At 42.0% G+C, this 14,266-nt stretch overlaps 1 protein-coding gene across 4 annotated transcripts in view; it reads left to right on the forward strand.

Moving 5' to 3' along the window:
- Positions 1 to 14,266, forward strand: part of USF3 (upstream transcription factor family member 3) — a 39,541-nt gene that overhangs the window by 13,885 nt on the left and 11,390 nt on the right. For all 4 annotated transcript variants that reach the window (XR_014491111.1, XR_014491112.1, XR_014491113.1 and 1 more), the window contains exons 2-3: positions 3,966 to 4,027; positions 9,821 to 9,849. Coding sequence is in view for 1 of the 4 variants with exons in the window: in XM_083351849.1 (XP_083207975.1) it covers positions 3,966 to 4,027; positions 9,821 to 9,849 (91 nt within the window). In the remaining 3 variants the exon portion in view is untranslated. The remainder of the gene's footprint in view (positions 1 to 3,965; positions 4,028 to 9,820; positions 9,850 to 14,266) is intronic.

A 14,266-nucleotide genomic window follows, 5' to 3' on the forward strand; every position in this document is an offset into this window, starting at 1 on the left:
GGCTTTGAAATGGAGATGAGCACCGGCCCCTAGAGTCGGAAACGACTAGCACGCATGTGCGGGGGAACCTTTACCTTTACCTTATTGTTATAAAGTATTTCATGTTTATATTTTGATTTTATATATATACCCAACACTAGTGTATCTGAAAAAACATTAAACAAGAATCAGTGACATGAGTTTCAACCAACATGCCACTCCTATGTAGTTTAATATTAGGTTTCATACGTTTTAATAACTGGTAAAAATTAGACTCACTAAAGTTATAGAACACATTTTACACTAAATATAAAATTGAATTTTGCTGTTACTTCAGATATTCATGACAAAATAGGGCTTTTTAGTAAGCCTTCTCATGAATTATCCTTTGTGACTGATACATAGATTTATAGGTTTGGAATGGAATTTCTTCTCTGCACTCTTTCTAGAGCCTCAACATCTTTTTTATATTGTTGTGACCAGAAATGGATGCAATATCGCAAATGTGGCCTCACCAATGTGGTATAAAGTGATTCTGTCACTTAATACTATCCCTCTATTGATGTAGCTCAGTTCCACGTTGGTTTGTTTGGCAATTTCAGAACACTGCTGGTTCCTACACTGTTTCCCCGAAAGTAAGTCCCCCTGAAAGTAAGCCCCAGGTTGAGTTTCGGGGGTGGGCCTAATATAAGCTCTCCCCTGAAAGTAAGCCCTACTCTCAGAATCCATTTATATTTCATTTCTAACTATTTTCTGTGCAAACCCAAATCTCACCCCCCCGACACCCCCAGATTCTGCCATTCCCAAGGAGGAGAGGGAACAAGCATGGGTTTTTATTGCTTTCACTTCCTTCCTCAAATGTAACCTTTTGTTTATTCCGCCTGCCTGCTATCCATCACAATAAGATCAATTACTCTCTCACTAGGCATTTTCCCTCTCATCTTACGGGCAACTAAGAAAGGGGGTGGAATGAAACCCTCCAGAATCTAGTTTGTTTCTCCGGATGAAATGTGAGGGGGTGGAAATGTTTCTGCTATGAATGGACTGATGTCTCTCCTCTTCCCACAAGGGGCTTGCCACCTGGAACTTGGCTGATCTGGAACTGACCAAATGAACTGTGGGGTGGGGCTTGCTTGGGGACATTTAAAAATATTGATCTGTGAAGGGATTTCTCAGATCCTGTCTATTATACCCGCTATCTTCTCTTTCTTAGTAAAAGTTCCTGCTTGGACAACCTTGTCTCCAAGAGTCCTTTCTTAAGATGTGGATTGAAGTGGGTTCTGATACCTACTTAACAGCCTGCACAGACGGCTGGCTGCCAATTCTGTCTGGTTTCTACTATAGACACAAGGTTAAGTGGGGGAAGCTGCCAGTGCCTCTGTGACGAGGCGAAGCCACTGGGAGAGGGGCGATCTGACCCACATGCCATGCTAACCTACGGTATACCTTACTGCTGCCACTCATGCTACCCGACTTGTGCCATTTGCTGCATTGCGCATCACACCCACTAGTGCTGCTGCCATGAGGCTTGGCGGATCCCCCATCTGACCCATGTGCCCTGCTAACCAATAGTATATCAGTCCCTTACTGCCGCTTGGCTTGTTTTGTGGCTGGTTTCAGCTGCTGTTCCCGTTTGCCACATTGTGCATCACGCCCAGTGCCGCTGCCATAAGGCTTGGCAGATCCCCCCATCTGACTTATGCGAGGCCATAGCCAGGCCTCCCATGCCAACAGTAATCCTAATCCCCACCCCCCCCAACCCTAACTGGAGCTGGGAAGCCTTGGTGGGAAAAAAGGAAAAAGTTGTGTTGGAAAAAACGGTTTCCCCCCCCCCCCCGTTTGTTTCCAAACTGCTTTGGAAATCTGCCAAGCCTCATGGCTGCACCATTGGCAGGTGCAACATGGCTTGGCTGAAAGTGGCCACGGGACAGGTGGGGTAGATTCCCCCTTCACCTGCCCATCCTCTTCCCTTTCACTTCTGAGCCAGACTGCTGGCGCTTTAAGCCACCTGGCTCTCTTCGTTGCTCTGCCCACAGAGCCACCAAAGTAGCAGCTGGAGCGCTGGAGGCTCGGGGAAGGAAGGTGCTAAAGCAAGTGGGCAGCCTGCCATCAGCAGCCATGCCAGCTGCCCCTTCCCCACCAGAGCTGATATGCCGCCGCATTTACCATAAGTGCCAGTAGATGTCAGCCTTCTCTCCGGCGGGCCTGGGCAGCTGTGGGACAGAGACAGGCCCATTTCAGCATCTTGCCACCTGCTTTGTAGCTCCATCGCAGTTCTCTGCCATTGCAGAGCTGAAGAGCTTGCCACTCTACAGCCCAAATGCCCTCACTTTCCCCAGGAATTGCATATCTTTGCTTACCAGACTTCCAGCCCCATCTCGTATCTCCTTCATGCTCCTCCACCACCACGTGCAGGGAAACAAATGTTTGTGGGGGGAAAACATGTCAATCAATTCCAACGTATCACAAAAAAAAGATCTTGTGAAGTTGAAATTGATTGACTTTTTTCTTTCCCCCACAAATTTCTTTTGTTTCCCTGCCCATGGCAGTGGAGGAGTGTGAAGGAGAAACGGGATGTGGCTGGAAATCAGATAAGTGAAGAAATGCAATTCCTGAAGAAGCGAGGGCATTTGGCGGTGGTGTGGCAAGCACTTCAGCTCCGCAATGGCAGAGAACTGTGTAGGAGCTGCAAAGCGGGTGGCAAGATGGTGAAACGGGTATGTCTCTGTCTCGTAGCTGCCCAGGTCACCAGAGGGAAGGCCAACATCTACTGGCACTTAAGGTAAATGCGGCGGCATTCTGGCTCTGGTGGGGAAGAGACAGCCGGCATGGGAGCTGATTGCAGGACATCTGCTCACTTCAGCACCTTCCCTCCCCGAGCCTCTGGCGCTCCACCTGCTGCTTTGGTCCTGGGCTGCCCACTCCCCTCTCAGGCAGGCATGGCCAGTCCAGGAAGACGGCCTTCCTGGATACCCGGGGCAAAGCCCCTCCGCTCTGGCCGGAGGAGTGTTGGGCTGGCCAATCCCACCTTGGTGCCCTTCTCACCACCGCCCAGCATGGCCGCCCCAGGGCTGCAGGAGCTGGCCTGGCACGGGAAGGGCATGCGCCCTGCCCCACCTGCCCGTGCCAGTATTTGGTCTGTCACCACGCTCTTGTCGCTGCATAGCGTCTCCACCCCATGCGCAAGCCCCGCCCCACCGCCACATGCTCACAGCCTGCTGGTACCAATAAAAGTAAGCTCGACCCCAAAAGTAAGCCCTAGTGCTTATTTCAGAGCCCAAAAGAAAGTAAGACCAGGTCTTACTTTCAGGGAAACACTGAACTTAAGTGGTTGTTCTACCAGGACACCTAAGTCCCTCTAATAGGCACTACTGTTGAGTCAGGTGTTGCTTATCCTTTACCTGTGCATTTTTTTTTCCTGCCGAAGTGCAGGATCTTACATTTTTTGCCACTAAACTGCATCTTCTTGGATAGGACACAGTGCGCAAGTCTGTCAAGATTCTTCTGGATCTTGAGGATATCTTCTGAAGTGTTAGCAGTTCCCCCCAGCTTTGTTTCATCTGCAAATTTGATGAGTCCCTCCATCTAGGTCATTTATGAAGATATTAAAGTAAAATATAAATAAGGCTTCGGTATTTCAGACAATTTTATTAGTCTAAGATCTGAAGTATTTTTGGATGCAGTAGAAACTGTAGAATGCTTACAAGCTAGTAAATGGTTTGCTGCTGAGTATAGATAATATATGAGTAGCTAAATAGAGAGATTTTGCATTGTTGTTTCTCCTTCAGTGTTCAATGCATAGGTGTACCAACACCTTTGACAATTTCATTAATTCATTGTGCTAATGTAAAATTATTTCAAAATTGCGGTGAAAGTTTGCTACAAATACAGATGTAAAAGCTTGCTGAAAAACCATGCATGTTCAACTGTAATGAGAATTGATATAGTAGCTTCAAAGATTGTGATGAGTTTTTCTGTTTTCCTAGATTCTTTTGTCTCAAACTATGCCAGAGATGACAGAGAAAGCTCCTCTTAAGAAGCAGCACCGGTATGTTTTCAAGTTACAAATAAGTGTATGGTATAATCCTATCTTTGCTACAGAGAAATAAATGATATTGATTTGGGAGAGATTGCATTGACACTGACTGTGCTTTGATTAATTCTCTGTTCCAGCCTCTGGAAGAAGAGATTGAAGACTAGGATAATCACAAAAAGGAGGGTGTTTTGTCTGCAGGCAATAGCCTGTATATTTGAAAAGGGTAAAATGGGCATGAAAGAAGTGGGGCTGGGGGGCCCCTCCAATTTTAATTAATCTATCATATTTTATTTATTTTTGACAAAAATGAAAAAAAGTACCAAGATAGCCAGATACTATGAAAGGTGAGCTATCAACCAACATGACAAACAGTGGTGAACTATAACAGGCTATGCTTTGCTGTATTGTCTGAGGTGTTATTTATCTGGAAGAAGCATAACAGTAGTAGTTATTGTCCGACCTTGTTTAGTGTGGCATGCAAACTGCTGTGTATTGGAGTGTGTATTGTATTAAGCAATAGCTTAACAGATGACAGCTAGAAGGGGCTGTACATAACTGCCGCAAGGCGTGGCTCAGTTTTCAGCGGGAAAGCCTAGTTAAATTGATTGGCTGTCAGCTCAGCAGCCAGAGTATATAAAGGGCACAGGCAGCCCATTCTGTTGCTGGTTCTTCTCTACAAATAAAGAGCTGAATTCACTGCCTGGCATCGTCTTGTGTGTGTTAACCCACTATATTTCACTGGCGACGAAGGTGGGATCCTGCTTCAGAAAGAGCTGATTTAACAAAGGGGCCGCATTACTCACTGGGGGAAGAGGCATCTTCCCCAGCTACCGAGTTTAAGGGTTATCCGAAGCAGGATCTGCAGGACCAGACGCAACATGGCACAGTTCGGCCAGATCCAGCCATTTGACCCAAGGTGTCCCGAGCAGTGGGAATCACACCTGAGTCAGGTCGAGTTCTACCTACGGGTGAACAGAATCATGGAGGACAGTATGAAGGTAGCGGCTCTAATGTGCACAAGCCGCCCAGCCATTCACGATCTGGCCGTGGGACTGTGCGCGCCAACAGCCATTGGAGCCGTTACGTACAACGACCTCGTGGAAAAACTGAACAGGCATTTCAACAGAAGAATGTCTGAGCTGACCTGGCGATTCCATTTTGAAAAAACACCAGGGTTCACCGGCCACTCACCCCAAAAATCTAATTGGATATCCGTTTTTAGGGGATTCCCTGCAAGATGGAACTGGACTCTGGTTCAGCAGTCTCAGTAATTTCAAATGAGACTTTTGAACACGTGTGCAACTGGAGTCAGCAGTGGGTCAAGTGGAGGCCTTCCGATATCAAATTAGCAGATTTCCAAAACACTTCAATTAAAATTAAGGGGGAAGCCACATTGTCCGTGGGGTTCCAGGGGTGTTTGGATGTCCTCGTAGTTGAAGGCTGAAGGACTAATTTAATGGGGTTAGATTAGTTCAAGGCCTTGGGTATCGTGATTGGAGAGATCCACAACACCCAGGCCAAGAGGATCGAAACCATCTGCAAAAAGTTTGCAGACGTGTTCAATGATCAACTGGGCAAATACACTGGGCCCCCCATTTCGTTTAAGTTAAACCCTAAGGTACTACCCATTAGAATTAAGGCCCAAAGAGTTCCCTTCGCTCTCAAGCATAAAATTGAGAGCGTACTGGACAAACTAGTGGAACAAGGGGTGTTAGAGGCCATAGAAGGGGGTGAGTGGGAAACCCCAATAGTCACCCCCCTCAAATCAAATGGGGAGGTTAGGATTTGCGCGGATTACAAGTGCACGATCAATCGAGCACTCAGTCTGCATGCTTACCCGGTCCCAACGGTCAGCCATGTCCTCACTTCCCTACAAGGTGGCACCATTTTCGCTAAATTAGATCTTGCACAGGCGTACCAGCAGCTCCCGGTTACCAGGGAGACGGCCGACGCATAAATTATTGTAACTCACCGTGGAGCGTATAAAGTTAACTGTTTACAGTTCCGAGTGACTGTGGCTCCAGGAATTTTTCAGGAGGTGATGGAGAGGACTCTGAAAGGGATTCCAGGAGTATGTCCACACTTTGACGATGTACTCATTGCGGGAAACATGGAAGAAGTATTGGCTGACCGATTGGAGACAGTGTTAGGAAGATTTCGTGCTGCAGGATTTAAGTTAAAGAAAGACAAATGCAGCTTTGGCGTAAAGGCCACTGAATTCCTGGGTTTCAGAATTGATGCCAGGGGAATCCATCCTGCAGAGTCCAAGGTAAGGGCCATCAAGATGGGCCCCACCCCAAGAATAAGACAGAATTGCAAGCATTCCTGGGGCTACTAAATTTCTATCATTCATTCGTCCCAAATAAAGTAGCTATTGCTGAGCCCCTTCACAGGTTCCTGGATAAGCAGGCAGTGTGGAACTGGACCCCTATACATGAAAATAGTTTCAGGAGTTTAAAGAAACTGTTGTCCAGAGATTCAACTGTGACTCACTTTATAGAATCTAAGCCCATTTGCATAGCATGTGATGCTTCCCCATATGGAGTGGGGGCAGTTCTGAGTCATTTGGAAGGGGATGGGGTCCAAAGACCCATTGCCTACTACTCCAGGACACTGTCAGGGGCTGAAAGGAATTATGCTCAAATTGATAAAGAGGCCTTGGCAATAGTGGCTGGGGTTAAAAAGTTTCATGATTACCTCTATGGCCGAGAATTCACAATATTCACAGATCACAAGCCACTACTGGGGTTGTTCACATTAGATAGGCAAACTCCCCAGATCTTATCCCCAAGAATGCTCAGGTGGTCCATTTTCCTATCGGCCTATAACTGTAAACCGATGTACAGGCCAGGGAAGGAGATGGGTCACGCTGATGGACTAAGTAGGTTGCCACTAACGCAAGCGGATCCAGATCCGGCACCGGCAGCTCAACTACTGACCATTCAGGACCTGCTAGAATGCCCACTCAAGGCAAAGGATATCGCTGCTGAGACAGTGGCGGACAAGATCCTGAGCAGAGTTTTAACATGGGTAGCAACTGGGTGGCAGGAGAAAAGCCCGGGGCCAAAATTTCAGGCGTATTTTATTCGCAGGTGTGAGATGTCCATGCACAAGGGTTGCCTATTGTGGGGCAGCCAAGTGGTAATTCCAGAAAAGTTAAGGAACAGAGTCATCCAATCTCTACATGAGGGGCATCCAGGAATAGTAAGGATGAAGGCACTAGCCAGAAGCTACCTGTGGTGGCCAGCCCTAGATAAGGCCATAGAGGAGCAAGTAAAAGGGTGCTATGTGTGTCAAAGGTCCAGACCTGAGATGCCACATGCACCCGTTCACAAGTGGGAGGCCACACACCCCATGGTCCCACGTCCACATTGACTACGCAGGGCCATTCCAGGGACAGTTGTTTTTAGTGGTCGTAGATAGCCATTCCAAGTGGTTGGAGGTAGTTCCAGTAACTAGCATGACCACAGCAAGGACAATCCAAGCGCTCAGGGGACTTTTTGCCACACATGGCCTCCCGGATGTGTTAGTATCGGATAATGGCTCTCAATTCACCTCCTCTGAATTCCAGGCTTTCACAAGGAGCTACACAATTAGATATGTCACATCAGCACCCTTCCACCTGGCCACCAATGGATTGTGGTGCGCACAACCAAAGACGCATTAAAACAAATTATCAGCGGTGACTGGCACCAAAGGTTTGCCCAATTCCTACTTAACCAACACACCACACCATGCACGGCTACCGGAAAGAGCCCAGCGGAACTTCGTTGGGGCAGAAGGCTTATCACCAAGCTAAACAGACTGCACCCCGACAGAGTGGCTGCAGAGTCGGATCGATCCAACCCCCCTAGGGAACTACACACAGGCGACTTGGTATGGGCAAGGAACTATGGGCCTGGACATGTATGGATCCCGGGGGTGGTGGTTGACAGAACGGGGCCGTTGTCTTACATTATAGGGGTGGAGGGGGGTCGACAAATAAGAAGACACATTGATCAGATCAGGTCACGAGTTTCTGAAAGACTGCCAGCCAGCAACTAACATGAGGAACACTTGTCAGTACCACCCACGATTCCGTATGATCACCAGCCGAACGCAAGGGGGGAACTGGATCTATGGCCAGAAAGAACTGTTCAACCCGGGCAACAACCGGCACAGGGAGCTCACAATGAGCTGGGAACTGGGGGTGGTACACTGGGTGAGGACAGAGCAGAGGCACCCGCTGACTCATCGGCTCAGGACAGGGGCGAGCCTCTGAGAAGATCTGCTAGGAATCACAGGCCACCGGCTTACCTCAAAGACTATGTGCAACCATAAGAACCAACATATTGTCCGGAAAAAATGTATATATAGTTGTATTATATTGTTGTATTGTTCATTCTTAAGAGGGAAGGGGTGCTGTGTATTGGAGTGTGTATTGTATTAAGCAATAGCTTAACAGATGACAGCTAGAAGGGGCTGTACATAACTGCCGCAAGGCGTGGCTCAGTTTTCAGCGGGAAAGCCTAGTTAAATTGATTGGCTATCAGCTCAGCAGCCAGAGTATATAAAGGGCACAGGCAGCCCATTCTGTTGCTGGTTCTTCTCTACAAATAAAGAGCTGAATTCACTGCCTGGCATCGTCTTGTGTGTGTTAACCCACTACACTTTAAAAACGTATCAGTAATACCAGAATTTAATCTAGCAAACAAATCCATTTATTAGTTAAAAGGTTTAGCAGGAATTTAGTGTAAAATATAGGGGGGTGGGGGTTTGTGCAAAAATATACTTCATGTTCTCCATCCACCCCATGCAAATGTGAGAAATATGTTTCTGTGATAAGAAGTTATTGCCCTTTCTTTTTTATATGAAGTTTCTTATATTTCTTAGAAGACTGAATACAAAAGCATCTCCTTTGAAACGAGGCTAAAATTAGATTAGCTTTCATTTTGCTAAGTTTTAGGAAAGCAGTTGCATTTTTTTAAAAACGGGCCTAGAACTGCTAGTAGCAAGCCTCCACCCTGAGTTCTTCTTTGCTGCTTGATTATTCTTCAAATGCAGATATTTTTGTAATTGCAGATAAAGCTATAAATTGTTTCATACTTTCTAAATGTAAGCAACCCAGAGTCCTTTGGGATTGGAGGAGATAAGCCTAGGTCAGTTAATCAATCATGTGGTGTTTGTGTACATGTACATAAACACAGTCGTTTTAATAGATTTGCAGGGACAGTAATTGAAAAATAAATTATTTGGTGTAGCATCTATTAGGATAAAAGAGCATTTTTCACATGACATCCTTCTTTAAGAAAAATGTACTAAGGGAAATACAGTAATGAAATGGCAAATCTCACAAGTTACTAGTACATTACTGCATTCCTGCCATTACAATGGCAAGGTTTTCCAAGGTCCAGTACATGATTTCTGTTCTATCCACACTTAAGAATAAATGTCATTGGAGTATGGAAATATGGAACATTGGCAGGATAAATGTTCTTTAAACTTATTTTTGTGAAAGAAATTTATAGGAAAGTATAAAACTATATTGTAAATTCATGTAACATAATCCCCTGCTCTGGTACACAAAAAAATCTATCACATATACATTTATAATGTTTCCCCTGTTCCTCATATCTGTGATATTTGTTTACACTACTGGTGATACAATATGTGCTTATGTTTAAAAATAAACAGGCTAATCAATAATATGCTACAATCTTCACTGTATATCTGGGGGGGGTGTCAGAAAAGAACATTGTTTTACAAATTTTATGGATTTAATAAAATACTTTAAATAGCAATAAATAGTTCATGTTTTTTAAACAGGAAGAAAAACCGTGAGACTCACAATGCAGGTAAGATTTTAATATTTTTAATAATAATTTTTATTGAAGTTTAAAAATACAAAGATAAACTAATACGAACTAAGACAAATACAAAAAGAACTGTTGAAGGAAAAGTCTTCATCAGGGTCCAATCCAAGCCGGGAATAAACAACATGACTCCTTTAGAAAGAAGTTTGTAGTTTATTGAAGAGGAGAGCCAGACAGAAAGATGCCTCTGGAAGAAAAGAGAGCACATGTAGGGAGTGGGGTTTTATACCTTCTGGGGCTCTTGAGGTTATTTCCTTTTCCTGTTTCCTGTGTCATGTACTTTGACCTGAGTCTGAGTATGCCTTTCTGGTATTCTGATGGTGGTGGGTTTATCCTATTATGTCCTGTCTTAGAGTTTGGGTGGGTTATGTAGATTTTAAGTCTTTGTCTTTCTGATCTCTTTAGCTTCTAGCTGAGGGCTCCAACCTTCCTGAATGGATTATTACATCTGAATTTCTAAAAGCTGGTTTCTGCTGAGTTGTGTGTGTGTGTGTGTGTGTGTGTGTGTGTGTGTGTGTAGACGTTTCTACCCTTTTAAAAATCATCTCCATTATTCCTTTGGGGAAATAAATTCTGCCTTTTTATTATTCCCCAAAATATTTCTTTTCTCTGGATTCTTCCCACAGAACAAAATGTTTGTGCGTGAGTATGTGAGACTTCCTCTTCATCGTGACAAGTAAAATTTCAATAACTTATCACCTCTAAGATTTCAAGCTACAATCTTTTCATCCCATCTCATCTTTTATTAGCAAATAAAACCTAACATTAAGAGTTACCAGAAATATTTACACACACACACACACACACACATCTTGTCATCCCATATCTTATATCTGTAAACAGATCTTAAAGCCTCCTCTTCTAAAGTTAATCAGAAAAATCCATTAAGAACTACCAGAAACAACAAATTAAAATTTAATCCCAATGTTCCACAAATCAATTTCTTATCATATCCACTAAGATAGTGGTCCCAAACCTTTCTGGCTTGGTGGACTGGTGGAAATGGGGGGAGAGAGGATGGTTTCACACAAATGCAAGTGCCACTTTCTTAAATGCAACTTCACACATGTGCACGCCCACCACTTCCGTGGCCTGGTTCCCAGTGGATTGCAGCCTGGCACTGAGCCATGAACTGGGGGTCCAGGACCCCTGCTCTAAACATCTCCTTTGCAAATTTAACACTTTGCTTCAATTTTACTGAATGAAAAATCTTTTCTATGTTATCTATAAACAAATTTTTAAAGCTTCATCATTCAGTCATAGTAAAAAAACCATTAATACCTGTTTTAACTTTGATCAATAAGCGAACTTTATAAATCTTTTTACATTTAAAAGACATCCATTCCTTTTAAGTAATGTTTTAGAAACATTTTGTCTTTATCTTTTCTCAGGAACTCCTTCATAATTAAGACACTTGTTTTTTGTAAGTCTAAAATAACAAGGTTGTCCAAGTCACTCTTCTGAGTTAAAATCCATATATATACACAGGTATATATGGATTCTTTCTTTTCCCCATCTCTTCATGACACCAAACTGGAAGTTCTAACAGCCTAATTCTGAGTTCTGTCCTTTTCTATCTCTTTTTTTGAACCTGTTTATATATTCACAAGTAATCTCAAAGGAAAATTCTGAGTACACTGTTGCCAATTATCCTTGAATTCTACCTTCTGCCGTTCTATATTAGTGTGTCTGTACCTTAGTTATAATCTTTAGTTCTTTCTGACTACCTCTAGTAACCAGACTTTGAGGTCTCCTTGAATGTTCTTCTCTAATCCACATTTTCCAAGGGAAAGGTTTATTACACTTAAATTCAAAATCTTATATTTTTAGAGGATCTTAAACAAACCACAAGAAATATTCTTATAATTAATTCTTAAATATTATGGTCAATCTGGCCTCTTAGCCTATTTAAAAATTCTCTAAAATCAACTTTCTAATCACCATTTTGCTGTTTTATTTTATTTATTTTTATTTATTTTATTTAGATTTATATACCGCCCTTTCCCGAAGGACTCAGGGCGGTTTACAGGGCATTTAAAAAACAGTCAATACAAACGTTAAAACAAATTAAAAGAGATTAAATAGAACCCTGAGAAAATTAAAACCCAGTTAAAATTAAAATTAAAAATATTATTATTATTTCTTTCTTAATAATATTTTATTAATTTTCTAATTTTACATTTAGATATTTAAAAAGCAACTTGGTGGCTGGGTTAATAGTTCAATAACATACCAAAATCTTTAGTACAAATCTAAAGTTACAACATCAAATACATTTCTTATATCATCTAAGTAAAAACATCATTATTACATTTATCAATAAATTTTTTGATTATACATATCTTAATTACTTTTACATTCAATAGACAATCAGTGACCTGTTATTGGTTTTTCCCCAATGTTTAGTTTCTCATCAATATTCAAATTTAACATTTGATATTTATAATTTCCAGGCTTTAGGTAACCAAAGTTTCCCTTATCTCAATTCGTAACAGAATCTAATATTCAAAATACACATCTTATCTATTTGAGTATAATCTTGTTCTATTTTATAAAAATTATCTATTTCCCACTATATTAAATCATCTAATAATACAGTACCCCCTTTAATAAATCAAAACCATTATATATATTGTCTGGGTTAATAAATCAAACATATTCATAATTTTTTTCTTTTGGGTCTAATTTTTAAATATTAAAAAATAGAATCCTTATTTTCAACTAATTTTCAAACATTTTAATGACCAAAATTCCCCTTATCTCAACTTCTCCCTTTAACCCTCTAATTAGTAATATGAAATCCCCTCTAATAAATCAAACCCCCAATTTTCTTCAGTCTTATTCTGGCTTTCTTCCTTTGCCAACTAGCTTTTCATGTTAGTGCTTTTAAATCATCAAATAGATCTCCCTCTATTATTATATATATTATTTAAAATAAGTTGCCATTTTTTGGGAAAGGCTAATCTGTGTTCATTAGATCGTCTCCCTATTATTCCAATTCCCCATGATTGTCTTGATATGTTTATCTTCAATTCAATCTGTTCTTCTTTCTTCTCAAATTTCTTCTGATTTATATAGAAAGTCTTTTCCAATTTCAGTGTTGTCACTCCCTTTTCTGGATTTTCCATTAACTATATCTGTTGGTCAATTGAGGCCTTAGTATTTGATTGTTCCACTTCTTCTGTTATCTTCTGTGTTGTTAGTTCTTTGGTTGTAGTCAAAATTTAGGTTTGTATATCTAAACTGGCATCTTGTTCTTTTATGTTGCATCTTATTTTGTCACAAGCTGAAAGAATGGTTTCATGTATTGCTTTCAACATGGAAAGGATCTTTTCCTGGTCTTCATCCATATTCTCTTGATAGTGTGTTAAGTTGAGGACTTTAAAATCAGATGTTAAAAATAATTTTATAACTAGGTTATGAGACCTCTATTTCACGTATTTATAGGTAATTTTTATAGTAGAAGTCGTTTGTCAAGTAAGGTTTTATAGTCCAATGTATTTCATCATCTCATATAATAACCAATGTTCCTCAGATAAAGAAATAGGAAAGCAATTTCCCCAAAATAGCTCTGAAAGTCAGTAAAGGTTTATATTCATAGTTCAAGCAGACCAATTATGCCGCCCAGAAGTTCGTTTTACAGCTGAGTTTCTCACATGTGGTATCTTATCAAGGTTGAAAGAGTTTTATCTGAAGTCTGGGCTTCAAGCCAAGTCTCTTTTAGGCAATAACAACTTCTAATACCAAACTTCATCACAAGATGTCACTGATGCCGTTTAAAGTTTTTAAGTCCAACATTTTTATAATCCTTTTTCCAGTTTTATTTCTTTTTTGTAGATAAAAACAAAAGTCTCCAGTAAAAATAAGAAAACTTCTGGTTTCAGAAACATATCAATCCAATTAGATTAAAATTGTTCTTTTAGTGCTTTAACTCCCCTGAGTACTCAGTCACCGCTGTTCTTAGAGGGTGGGATAGAAATTCCCTTCCTTCTCATGGGGGAAAAGATAGTTTGGGCAGCTTTTACAGGAAAAGAAAATACTTAGGATCTTAAAGAGAAGATCAGATCTCACCCAGTTTCATCCACGTTGCTTTAGAAGTGCCTGATAGTGAGTTTGACTTCAGCTGTCTGCAGCTTAGTCACAAGCCATATTGCTATGGCCGGTCTTTCCTCCACCGGTTTGGAGGGTTGCCCCGGATCGAGCGGAAGGGCTGCCTCCCTCCCGCGATCAAGTGGGGGTCCCTTCCTTGCTCTTCACCCCTACAGGGTGACTTTTGACCCTTTCCAGGGTCCCCAGCGGAATGAAATTGAACACAGAAGACGGAGCTCACTTTCTAACGTCCGCTGCGGCCGCAATGGCAAACCAGAAGTCACCATTTTGCTGCGTATTTCTGATTTTA

The sequence above is a fragment of the Vipera ursinii genome (genome assembly GCF_947247035.1).
Source record: "Vipera ursinii genome assembly, chromosome: 2".
NCBI classification, from domain to species: Eukaryota; Metazoa; Chordata; class Lepidosauria; order Squamata; family Viperidae; genus Vipera; species Vipera ursinii.